General features: G+C 40.9%; 1 protein-coding gene across 3 annotated transcripts in view; it reads right to left on the bottom strand.

The window, feature by feature from the left end:
• Positions 1-619: 619 nt before the first annotated feature.
• The window catches only part of igsf3 (immunoglobulin superfamily, member 3), a 79017-nt gene continuing 66674 nt past the window's right edge, over positions 620-12962 (bottom strand). For all 3 annotated transcript variants that reach the window (XM_031738620.2, XM_039600306.1, XM_039600307.1), the window contains 3 exons: positions 8104-8514; positions 5933-6379; positions 620-4767 (listed from right to left, as the gene is read on the bottom strand). In XM_031738620.2, the coding sequence (XP_031594480.1) occupies positions 4517-4767; positions 5933-6379; positions 8104-8514 (1109 nt within the window). In that variant the 3' untranslated portion in view covers positions 620-4516. The remainder of the gene's footprint in view (positions 4768-5932; positions 6380-8103; positions 8515-12962) is intronic.

Here is a 12962-nt window from a genome sequence, read left to right as displayed (position 1 = left end):
CAGAATTCATCCCATCACTTTCACTGGTATTGGCAGTCATACATGCCCAGGCCAAAACACTGCCTCCACTATGTTTGATTTAATGTGGATTCAGACCGTGAGCAGTTTCTCTCCTCCACACTTTTCTCTTCTCATCATTCTGGTACAAGTTAATCTTTTTGTCAGTGGTTTGCACATTGTTGTAAAATCTGTATTTCCATTCAGGAAAGCATCTCTTGACTGTAGATTTTGACAACAGTGTTAGGTTTGTTTTTTTCCTCATCCTCCGCTTATATCTACATCTTTATGGACCTCACACCTTGTATATATTATAATTTCAAAACGATTGAACAGGTCATGAAATGGCCTGTCAATTGTCCACTTATTTTTGAGCATCTGACAATAGAGGACTTTGTATAAAACTGGCTGTAATTCCTAAACAGTTAATGCTGTGCATTTGACAAATCACTTGATTTAAAGCTGAAAGTCTGCACTTCACTTCCATCTTGATTGTTTGGTTAAAATCCACTGTAATAGTGTACAGATGTGAAACTACAAAAAAAGTGTCCAAAAACATATCAATCTACAGTAGATATATACTTTAACATGCTGATTAAATTCCTTTTACTCACAAACTGAAATGAATAAATAAACATTCATAAAATAAACACAGAACATACAGAATACAGCAACTCTTGCCTGGCAAAAATCAAAACCTTACACCAACTAAACAAAAACCATGCCTCCTGTAGAGCTAGTATCATTTAAAGCAAATGCAGATGTTTTGCAAGGGTGTAGAAAGCAGTTCAGTAAGTTGTGGCTGTTGTGAAAAGAACTGATAGATATATCAGTTTAATGACACATTTCCAAACACTGCAAAATGTATATGGTTGGAAGCAAAACAGGAAGAGGCAATCAATGTATTTTTATTGCAATAAACTGACAATAGCTAAGTGTCTCTTCAATGGTCACAATGGTAACTATTCAATAGAATAACATAAGGATAAAATAAATTAACCATGGTCATATAAAAATACATCAGTGAAAATAAATCATCACTGAACACATCAACACACACTGTTTTACACCTAAATCCGGAGCCAGCACACAGCCAGAACATGCAGCCCTCAAAACACAGCTACAAGACTGTCAGAATGTGTGGAGAAATCTTGGGAGGCAGCTATGGGTGGTATTATTACCACAGAAACACTAGAGACTGACTGTACAGCGCTATTGATGGTAGTGAGCAACGTGACATGAAAAACCACAACCGCATTCTCCACTTCCTGGCTAAAGTCTAGAAAGATACAATTAATGTTGCATGAATTAAGTCTCAGATTGTGGGATTTACACATTAAAGCCGAAGCAGCTGTTCTGTGGGCACCATTTACCCATCCAGCATCCCTGGAAATGTCTGGGATTCATAAAAGGCAATCACTCAACCAACAAATGAGTTCATGTAGACTTTGTTTTTTCCTTCTTAGCTTTCGATTTAGCGCTGATGGTAACGCAAGCCCATAAGAAGTGGAAACCATTTTTGTCAAACCACACCAGTTATTTATGTCACTGACTTCCTTCCTGTTGTGACTTTTTTTAAAATCTTGTCAAGAGATGTAGTCGTAAACAAACACAAAAATAATAAGGCAGTATTTTGACCACCGAGGTCTTCGTTAGGCAAGCTCATGTGAGAGAATACTTTGAAAATTAGGACCATTGAGAAATCATAATGCAAAAAAGGGGGAAAAAATCTTTCACTGAAGTCATTCGCTATGTATACAAAACAGGACAGTTTTATGCATGTAGAATTTGCTTAGTTTCAAAAATCTAAATGTTGCCTCGTTATATTGCTGGCCTTTGAGCTGGTACTACTTGTCTCGTTTCCACTGTGTGCCACTTTTTTCCCCCCCAAGCACCTTGCACCTGACCCGGGATCGGATATGATACGCAAAAATGTGTTTATCCAATCGTGTTGGCATATGCATAATAATGGATGGACGGCTAGTTGATGCTCCAGGTTCTGTTATGACACTGATCAGGTTAGTTGTAGCTGTATTTGCTGCACATGCATCACATTTCTAAACCCAGCCTCACTCAGATTAAAATGGTATTGTTTACTTGAAAAGGATCATTTGGAGAAAATTAAAAGAACGAGGAAGCTGTGTAGCTTGTGTCACAGTATAGGAAACATACTTGTAGCTTCTTTTTTTGTTGTTTTTTTGACATAAATATGTTTAATGAAATGCTGCATAAAAGCAAAGCATTAAAAAGACCAATAGGAGCAATAATATCAAACACAGTCTCCACAACATCCATTCTTGAAATGGTCTACTTCACAGGCTCAAAGGGCATGTAGAATTGGCAGTCAGATATCGTAAATGATGACTGGGGCCGGGGCTTCGTGTTCACTCTTGGCTCAGGAAGTTTGGGGTGGGGCGGGGGCGGGGACGGGGGAGGGGCTGGGCTGGGCTCAGTCACACGAACACAATTCACAGAGAGTTCGAAGTTTACAAAACATCAAATTTCCTCCTGCAATATTGTCATGCAATATACACGTTTGACACGACTGAGACGACAATAATGTCACGTTTCTCAAGAGTTCTCATGTCCAGTCTGGCAGTGAATGGGGGTCAGGCCCACGTTGGATAGAGGATTTCACACCTCCCCTGGCACTCCAGAGAAGGCAACAGAGGTTTTCAATCCTTCTCCCTTGCGTCAGGGGAGCTGAAGAGGATGCCTTCAGCCAGAATCCTTGATTAGAAGACATTTTAAACAGTTCGGCTGTCTTTGACCAAACATCCTACCTAAGGTGTTACATCACACTTCACTAAATAAATGCAACTCGAGCAACAAAAAAATGAAAGAAAGAAAAAAAAATAGAATAAGCATTTACGTGAATCTATTTTTGTGACTTGCCTGGTCAACTATTGTACATTTAAAGCCACAGTAAATTTCATTATAGTAATAGATATACAGTGTTTTGACACTGACCGAACTTGACAACCTGGTATGAAATGCTACAGACTGCAATGCGCAGGACAAATCTAGCATTTCTACTTCTACCACATTGTCAACACACAGGCTATTGACATATGTGCTTGGTGCAGTTGCCTGGCAACACAAGCAGAAGCAGTTTTTTTCTTTTTTGAAATTCAAAGCAAAAAAGAAAATCTTACAAAGCTATGCAAAACAGTATAAAACAATAAATAGAAAAAAAAAAACCTTAGAATAATCACAAAAGTCAAACATTTGTCATCATAAACTGGTCTTCTGATGTGCAGATAATGTGTTTAGTGGTTTATGATACATCTACACATTTTTAATCTTCAGTGTGGCGCTATACAAATCCTTTAAAAAAAAATATGCATCTGATATCTTTTAAAGATGTAGGACTTAGTGGTCGTACGGGGGAATTGAAAGAAATGTCCAAGAATTCAATTTCAGTCAGGAAATGAAGACTGTGGAATTCAACCAGGACAACTCAACTGATTCAACATAAGTACATTTTTTTTGTTTTGTTTTTGCCAACAAGTCCCATAAATCCACAGCAGGAGGTAAGAAGACGTATTTACAATCTGCCTCTGAACCACCCCCCACCCCCCCTCTTTAAAATTTCAAAGAGTAGCTGTTGAGGAAATAAGGAGGACTTGGCACTGAAAAGAAATCACTTGTGTTAAAGTACATATATCCTCAGCAGGAGGGAGCTGTTCATTTATTTTCCATAATTTCCCCATCTCCCACTCTTTCGCTTGCAGTTTCTTTTCTGGGAGAATAAGAGTGGGACAGTCTCCCACTAAGGCCAGAGTGTCTGGCAGTGTTTAAGTGGCACACCAGGACCTGTTTCTGTCTGCCAAGCTAAACTCATTGTGAAGGCAGGTGGGCCAACACACATACACACATCCTCACTTAGGACACAGACTTGTGTGTCCTAGCCTTTGTCTCTATGCAGCCTGGCAACCAAGTCGGCAGCTACGAAGTCAGTGGGCGCAGAGCATCACTATGGCAACCAGCATAGTGGGCAAGGCTGTAGCTGCTCCTGGATCAGTGCGGAGACTTTTTTTTTTTTTTGGCATACTCTTAATGCCAGAGTTGATTATAGAGTTCCTTCTCTTAAATGTTCTTCCTAGATTGGCCCGTGATCTCATGTGCACAGTTTTTTTTTCCTCCCCGCACTCTTTCGAAAAATAGACGAATATTCAGAGTAAGAAAAATGCAACTAAGAAATTAAGATTCACAAAAAAAAGACAAAACAAAAAGAAAATGAGAGAGCCTCGTGATATTTCCTTTCCCACACTTTGCACGTGCACAGTTAATTGTGCTTACACACTAGACACAACCTCATCCACACACACACACACACACTTTTTTAACATAAAACAGACAGCCACCAGGGTGTGAATTTTCAAACTGATCAACTGATTGACTAATTCAACACAGCAGTGAACGACAGTAAGGTCTGAAGGTGGAGTCCAGATCTGCTCCCTGGCATAGTGTAGGCTAAATCCATGATTTAAGCGAGGCAGTCGGGCAGGACCCTTGCTTAGTCGACCGAGCCGGGGTGCAGGCTGAGAGCTGGCGGGTCCAGGCAGGTGGGAGAGTAACTGAGGTGAGGTTCTTTAATCCACAGTAGGGGGGCGCCGTTCTTGCCTTCTTGGCTCTTGCTGTTGTTGCGGCTCTTGTAGCGCACTAGCAGCAGGGCGATGAGGAGGATGCCAAAAATGGGGAAGGGATAAAAAAAGACAAAGTAGAAGAGGGAGCTGTTGGAGCACACCACTGACTGGACGGTGGACACTGTTGGCAGAAAATAAACACGTTAGTTGTTTTATTCTTTCAAAAGTCCTTAATTCATGTGTCAAAATATCACCATTTGCTGATATTTATACATACGTATTATATTTCTTACTTTTCCTGGAAAAGCTGCTGTACCAGCATATGTAAGTTGCTATGATGTCACATGAATGAATATGTGGTTATGTGAGAATAAGTAGGGAGCAAAAAAGAAATTGAAAACTACACCCCTCAGAATTTGTGCAAAACAATAATTAACAGGATTTCCAGCTTTTAAAATAGTTTTACCAAGTTTTGGCAAAAACAGAAGGAACTTAGAGGTTTCTTAGATAAGCTCAGTGCCTTTTTGATCAGCTAGTCTATATCTGGAAGTAAGGAAAATGATGTGGCCCTCTGTAATGGAGAAAAACAAAATGACCTTAATAACTGTAAATAGAGAACATTCAGTTTTTCTCTTTTCTGTCTGTAGTCATAAACTTTTATAAGTTCACCTGGTGTCACTGCAGCACAGATACTTGAATAGGCTAGAATTTACTGAAGAAAAGATGTATATAACCAGATTGTACTTGTCAGAAATGAGATTACGCAAGCATTTTTACACAATGAAACCAGGGGAACCAGCAAACAGGACAATGTGAGTCAGACTTCAGAGGGTTAATAATAAACATAGCTGAGTACTGATAACTACAGAGTGCAGGTCTCTTACAGCTTGCACTTTCTGCACTTCTAAATCATCTTCTCTTATTTATTGAGCCTTGTAATTGGATTTATTTTACTGCTTTAAATACCAGCACAGTTTTTGACACTGTAAATGACTCAGCTTCAGTGCTAAACAGTAAGCGGCCATGTCTGGCTCTCATTTTTACTTGTTAATTGGAACTGAGGAAGCCAGATCCCACAAGAAGTTAGGAGAAAAAAAAAGTAACTAAGAGCTGCATAACTTGCCTATTATTAGTTTCCATTTGCCTGAACCAAAACACATATTAGGAGATATTAGGACTGCACAGTGTCACAATACATACGATAAGCCTAGATTTCCAAATAAGCAGTAGCTAATTGGTAATAAATTACCAGTATGCTGTTAGAAGGCAGCCAATGATAAAAGTATAGCTTTGTGCAATCTTCAGTGTCACGACAGATCAAAAGATTTTGTCTTTTACGAGCTTACCTTGTTGTAATACATTGACAATAGTGTACCCAGAATTGTTGGTGGCCAGGCGGTACCATACGTTGCGGGGGTTGAGCAGCCACTCTTCGACGTGGCAGTAGTATCGGCCCCCGTCTGTCGGCCGGGCTCCTTGAATGGTCAGGCTGTACTGATCAGAGGCCATCCTCTCAAACTGCAAGCGAGAATTTGGCCCGGGTTCCTCTATGGGGCTGCAGTTTCCATTTCCAAAAACGGCATCATGTCCAATGGAGAACACGCACTCCCGGTCTCCTTCTTCTTCCCCTGGCTGATCCTCATTGTTGTCGTTTTTAGGGCGCTCTACATACCAGGACACGGAGAAGCGGGAGTTTCGGGACGACTGCGAGGGAATGCTGCAGCCTAGTCGGATTGGACCGGACTCTTCCACAGTCATGTTTGACTCCAGTTCTTCGACCTGCAAGCGAACCTCTGCAGGGGTCCGGAAAATAAACAGAAATTGAAGACATTGAAGCTCTCCAAGAAATTTCTAATAATTTCAGCTTAGTTCAAGTTCAAATACAAAACAAACAAATCAGTCAATTAGTAGGTTACCATGCTGTTATTCTGAAGATGGAGTCTTCAGAATAACAGCATATTAATATTATCTTTCCCCATACAAAAAAGGCTTCTGTGATGATGATTTTCTTTTTTCTTTGCTGTCAGTTTGGCATTCGGTAGCTGTATTTCAGTGTTTTACTGATAAAATCATGAAGAGATGTTTTTTTTAAATTAATCAAAATAAATGCCAGTCATTGCTCTAATTTGAACAAATCCAAAGAAATTAACACTACAAAACAGCAAATGATTCTGAAAATGGGACACTAAACTTCCCAAATGCACAAACAAAAAGGAAAAAATAAATAAATCTCAGAGCGCTGCCCAGAGCTATCACTAGTCTTTCAGCTTCCCAGCAGGGTTGGATCCTACCCCAAGGCTACTGTGTCTGGTGTGCGGGTATACTACAGTCCTTCAGGGGTGGTACTATGACCCAGTTTCACTGCAGTTTTTAAAAAAAAATGACAGTACAGACTTGGCATGCCTGGACTCCTCTCACACACAGTTTGGAACGGTCTCCTTGTTAAAGCATAATGAGAAGCAGAAAGCACAGCAGGAAAGCAGGGGGAAAAAAGGAGAGTTCTGGCACACGTCTCCCCTCATCTTTTTTCTCGACAAGCAGATTTCTGGATGACTTCCTGGGTGAATGTTTTAACACCTTAATGAACATCTACGAAGTTTATACCGCATTTTATATTTAGCTTATGAAGATGTTTACATGTCCATAAAAGTTGAAATCTATAGGGTCATGAATAATAAAAGTTACAGTCCATGTTGCACGATGAGTTTCCATATAAATTGTGTTAAATCTCTGAAGCATGAAAGGGACGAGTTATTCTCCTCAAAACAAGCCTTGTATACCATGCACATATTTCAAAATATTTTCATTTGCGTGAGTAGCTGAGTGCTTCAGCTATACACTGGTAGACCAGATTCAACTTAAAAACATACTACTTTAAGCACTTTTTACTCTACGGGCTTATCACCAGGTGTTTTCATCCTCACATTCTAATTGGACAGATGCCTGATCAATGATATGAATTCTGCATTGTAAACAGCACACCTGGCAGATGAATACTGCTCCCCGAGTGCCTGAAAAGTCACCTTCAGCAGGACTGTTCAGTTATTATTGGCATTTATGGGGTGAGACAGAGAGTTTCTTTGTATATGAAGAGTAGGAGGGTTTAGGTAAATGAGAAAAGGGAAAATTCAGTTAGGGAGAGGAAAAAGATACAAGTTGGAGTGTTCCTAAAATAACTGTAATGAGGTAGGATGTCAGAGTGTGGGTGGCAGTTGGAACATCATAGCTTTAAGCTGAAGTTTTTGAATTCTGGACAAGAGGATTAGGGTTTTCCATCAGCTGGCATGACTTCAATCCATCTTTTTCCACCTGAGCTCTGGCTGGGGCAGGTGTAAGGTCATTGGAGTGAGACATAGCATGTCATAGAGGGAGGAAAGCAAGTTGGAGGAAGGATTGAGTTAACAATGGTTAAGTGGTTTAAAGGATCACAAAATGTAGGGCTTAAGTGGCAGCTGCTACCTCGCTGCAGTGGGAATAAACATGGATTTGGTTAAAGGGAAAAGCACTGCTTGCTCACCTGGTTTTCTGACCAGAACCTGCGTGAACCCTGAGGAATCCCGGGAGAGTCGATACCAGACTCCATCTGGGTCACTCAGCCACTCCTCCACCAAGCAGTAGTACGTGCCAGAATCGCTGCTTTCAGCCCTGTTCAGCGTCAGCACATACAGACGGGGTGACAACCTCTCAGCCTGCACACGCCGTCTCAGTCTCTCCTCATCTGCGTAGGCGCCATATTCGAAGGCCCCGGAGCGTTCGATCCTCAGCAGGAGCTCGTCAGCCTCCGACCCGGTCGCTCGTCTCACGTACCACATCACGGTATGCTGGGAGTCCTGGTTGGTCTGGGAGGTGATGGAGCAATTGATCCTGACACGGCTGTCTTCCAGGTACACCTGAGACTGGTTGTTCTTTTGCACTCTCAGCTTACTCTCTGCAAGGAATGAAGGGAGATGGGGGGGAAAGGGGAGAAAAGGAGAAGGAGCAGACAGTCATTTCTATGGGTATAGGAAAATGTGAGCGCTGGTGACAGGTACACAATGCAATTTCTGTTTTGTGACAGACGACATGTTGCTAGGTTTATTTCTGGTGGCACCAGGGCAGGAAAAGATAGTGATGTGTGGGTGGGTGCAGCGGTTGATGAAGAAAGAGAGAAAGAAGGGAACGGGAAGGAGAGGGAAATGTCAAGAAAACCCAAGCTGCAGGGATGGGAGGTCTGCTGGTATCAAAGTAAAAATGTATGATAAGATGCAGAACAGGAGAAGAGACAAGGGTGAATGGTAGTGGGGTGGATTGCAAAGTAGGGCTACGTTATTAAGTAAGATATAAGACAAAAGCAGTCGGGGGGTGGGGGTGGGGTGGGGTGGGGTCTTGTCAGTCTGCCAGAAAGTAAACGAACTAGGAATCCATTTATAAAGTCAAGCAAGGAGGGAAGAGAGCAGATAGGAGAGGAAGGAGACGACAGTGAGGTGTGACTGAGATGTCAGGAAGGAACTGAGGCTGCCCTGAGTGCTGTGACAGGATTGGTTACAGTGACATCGGTTGTGGGATAGGATTAGCTGCAGGTACATCAGGTGTGACCGCAACCAGAGTCCCACTGTCAAATGCCTGGGGGGGAAAGGGATTAGTTGAGCACAAAGCATGTAGAAAAAACCCCCACACAAATGTGTGGAGACATATACATCCATGTCATAGGATGTATGAAAACACAAGGACACAAATCGTGTGTTTTCATACATCTTATGTCCACCTGCACCTCACAATTCTCCGTTCCTGTCGTGAAAAGCACATTTTTTCATGATGTAAGAGCTTCTGTAATTTACATGAGACATGAAAATACTTGTTATAATGCAGTGAAGATCTGTCTTCAACAATCATAACAACAGGGGTACTTACAAGCAATCAAATATGCATACATTAAGCCAAACAGGTCTGCATAGTTTTGCATTTATAGTTTATTTTTTAGCAGTTTTTCCCAGTGGAATTGGCACACCACCTCTATAACTAGTTTTAACCATCTTATCTGCACAACAACAATTTGACTGGTAAAACTCGTGTGTAGGGAAACAGATTTTTGTACGTGTTGGCAGCTATAGACATGCAACTTGAGGAAATGCCATCCTTCTTCACACCAGAATGAGAGTAAAACACATTTTGGGGTATCAGCTAGCATTATTTAAAGGACATGGGTGATTTCTGGATGGATTAAAACAGCAGTTTTAAAAAACTACCTGTTGTAATGCATCTATAGATGCAGTTTTTATTGTAATTAACAACATAAAGATTAAACAGACACAAAAAACCCCCAAAATTGATACTTAGATATCATATACTTGAGGTCACAAATAGCACCATGGATTCTCAAACCTACAGTTTTGGCAATGCTGCAATGCATCTGTTCTACTGAATATCAAAAACTGTCAAGTACCTAAAGCTGGCATAAAATGCTGGATGACATCCATATTCTTTTTGCACTTATCCTCCGTCCGACCATTTCCAAACCTTTTTTATATTTTGAGATGGAAGCACAGTTTGACATTTGTTTTTCTCCCAAGTTAAAAGAAAGATTTTATTGAAAAATTTGTTTTCAAAGGAAAATTTGGGTATTGATGCTTTGAGAGGCAGGCATATCTGCAAAGAAAACTGTGAATAAAAACAGATATGATGTGCAATATACAGTGCATTTGTATTAATTAGATGTTAATGAGTTGTCATGTACATTTTGTTCCCTGTTTGATAACTTGAACTATATCTGACCTCCTTTTAAAGCTTCCCAATTCCTTTTTATGTTTCTCCTTTGTAAAACAACCTTCTGTATCTCCAAATTCATGCACTCTTCTAGCTCACGCTAGGCTTTGCTATGACTGACTGAATGATTGACTGCCTAGGGTCATAGCCATCTGCCTAGAGAGGCTCATCCTTATCCACAGATTGGCAAGCATGCTAAAATGAGAGCCGTTTGTGATATTTCAAAGCTGCCGCGTACATTCAGTATGCGTGTGTTTAGCTGCATTCAAAAGACGCCCGTCTACAAGGCGTTGTGAGACCACCATGTTGCATAAGAGTAAAGCTAGCATCTTAAATTAGTCATCATCATTGCCTCTTTACCTCTGTACCCACTAGACTTGGGAGGAAGCCCGACAATGTCCCTATCCGGAATTGCTGTAGAGCCCTGTGGAATCCTGGCAATCCTTTTTTCTTTTTTTCTTTTTTTTTCCAGGAGAATTACTTCCGAACCTCCTGAAGTGGAACCATGCAGGATTGGATTGGCACAGGACAAAGCAATTCTCTGCCATTTCCATTCTGAAGTTTGAATCGGCAGCCAGGAGAAAAACTGGGGGCTGAAAGCCTTTTTTCGTACATCAGTGTTTACAGATATGCCGTTTAAAAATCGAAAATAGGCTAATTATTTGAGAGCTATTAGGTAGCATCATGAGCTATTACAAGTTATTATTGCTCACTCAAGCATACACTGAAGGGACAAAAAAACAAAGAAAAAGAAGTAGAAGAAAAAGAAAATCTGAGAACAATGAGCGCAAAAGGAGAAAGAAAAATTAAAGGAAAGGAAATGCATCTTTTCATATGCCAAAACAACTTAAGTCTCCGCTCCCTGCAGAATCCTCATGCTGTGAAAGCGACTTCACAGATCAGCCTGTCAAATCCTGACACGTGTCCATTCCCACAGAGAGCGAGGTTCCTTCTGTCAGCTACACTATAGCCATTCCTACCAACAGTGCATGTGCTGACGCAAGCAGCAGACGAGCTAAAAATTCAGTATGATGTACGCACAGTGTGCAGTGCTTTTTTTATGTGCAGCACTGATGGGGGAAGATTCATTATGTTGAGGGAAGAAAACCAGCACAGGGAGGCAGTTCAAGCGTTGATTGTTAACAAGGATGCTTATCATCTATGTGCATTCCCTAAACAGCAAGAGTAGTTCTGCATTCTTGTGTGTCAGCAAGGCTGTCGATACCTTTTTTAACTGTCATCACACGTTTTTTGCTACAGCGTTTCTTTAATAAGCCTCAAGGGTTCATCCACGAAGTAAGACAAATCCGTAATTGGAAACACTTGTTCTCACTGCTCTGCATTAGTTCACGTGCCAGTCAAGTTGTTAGTCGGGTGTGAACAGCAACACACGGCATTCTTTATGTAGCAACACTTGAATTCTCTTCTTTAAACTCATGGAATAAACATCGCTATTTTTTGTTTAACCTTGAGCATTAACGTTGACAGCATCTCGCACTGTTCACCTGCCTCTGTGGTTTCCAGGGCAACGCTGTCTTCATGATCAACAAGGGTGGCCAGGATATATTTAAGAATGTCACTGAGCTCATCCTTGAGTTAAAAAAAAAAAAAAACACACACACAAAAAAACCCCACAACTCAGTTAAACCTTACATCAGGATCCATGATTGAATACGTTTAATCAAAAAGTCTGATTCTTGCTCCACAGAAAGCCTGAAACGAATTTGACTTGATGAAATGGAGATGTAATGAGAGACAGAGCACGGCTCAGTCCACAATTGTCTCGGCTCTACTGGAAATACTGTGTTTCAGCAGTTTGCTGGGCATGTACAGTCATTACAGTACACACAAATCCACACAGTGCAGTCACTAATTGGCTCACTGAACCCTCATCTCATCCCTTCTCCATGTGTGCGGATATTGTCTGGTTTAATAGCTACAGGAAAGTGCAGAGTTGAGACAAAACTGTCTTTATTCCATTTAGTCATCAGTGGAGGCAAGTACATAAAGGCTGCAAACAACAGCCCAGTTTTGATACAAAAAAAAAAGGGGGATAGCAAAGTGCACTGCAAATCCCAAAAGCAGCACTGCACAATTGTTGTTTATGAAGCATAGCAGATGAAAACAAGTTTGAGTCCAGGGGGAGGAGAAGTGTACAGCTAAGGATGCTACTGTGGCACATCAGAGCATACCAACCACAGCTCACACAAGCACATGCTCGTAACAAAATTTTAGGATAACTTCAAAGGATCTACAAAACTGCCTGGCCGAGCGCTCAGAAGAGGAGAATACAGCTGGAGATGGTAAATCAAAGAAAAAAAGTTATCCTTTTTTCTTTGTCAAGGGAGAAAATTTCAGTTCATTTTCCTTTTTTTTTTTTTTTTTTTTTTGCGTGTGTGTTTTGTGCTGTCGCCGCTTCAGATGAAGTCTTTTAATACAGCGGGTTTCAGGTTAAAAAAAAAAAAAAAAAAAAATCTGATTCATCCTGTGCCTTCATCACAGTCTTTGTATTTATCAGTCATCACCTCTTTGCCCTACAGTCATTTATGCCAGTCTCTCTAATCACCTGATGCTTGCATGAATATTCAACAGACTAACCTGTAGATACATTAATTTTAATGAGGCATACAGTAA

Source organism: Oreochromis aureus, linkage group 16 (assembly GCF_013358895.1).
Source record: "Oreochromis aureus strain Israel breed Guangdong linkage group 16, ZZ_aureus, whole genome shotgun sequence".
In the NCBI taxonomy this organism is placed as follows: Eukaryota; Metazoa; Chordata; class Actinopteri; order Cichliformes; family Cichlidae; genus Oreochromis; species Oreochromis aureus.
The sequence above is the reverse complement of the archived record's forward strand: the minus strand, read 5'-3'. Positions and strand labels throughout refer to the sequence as shown.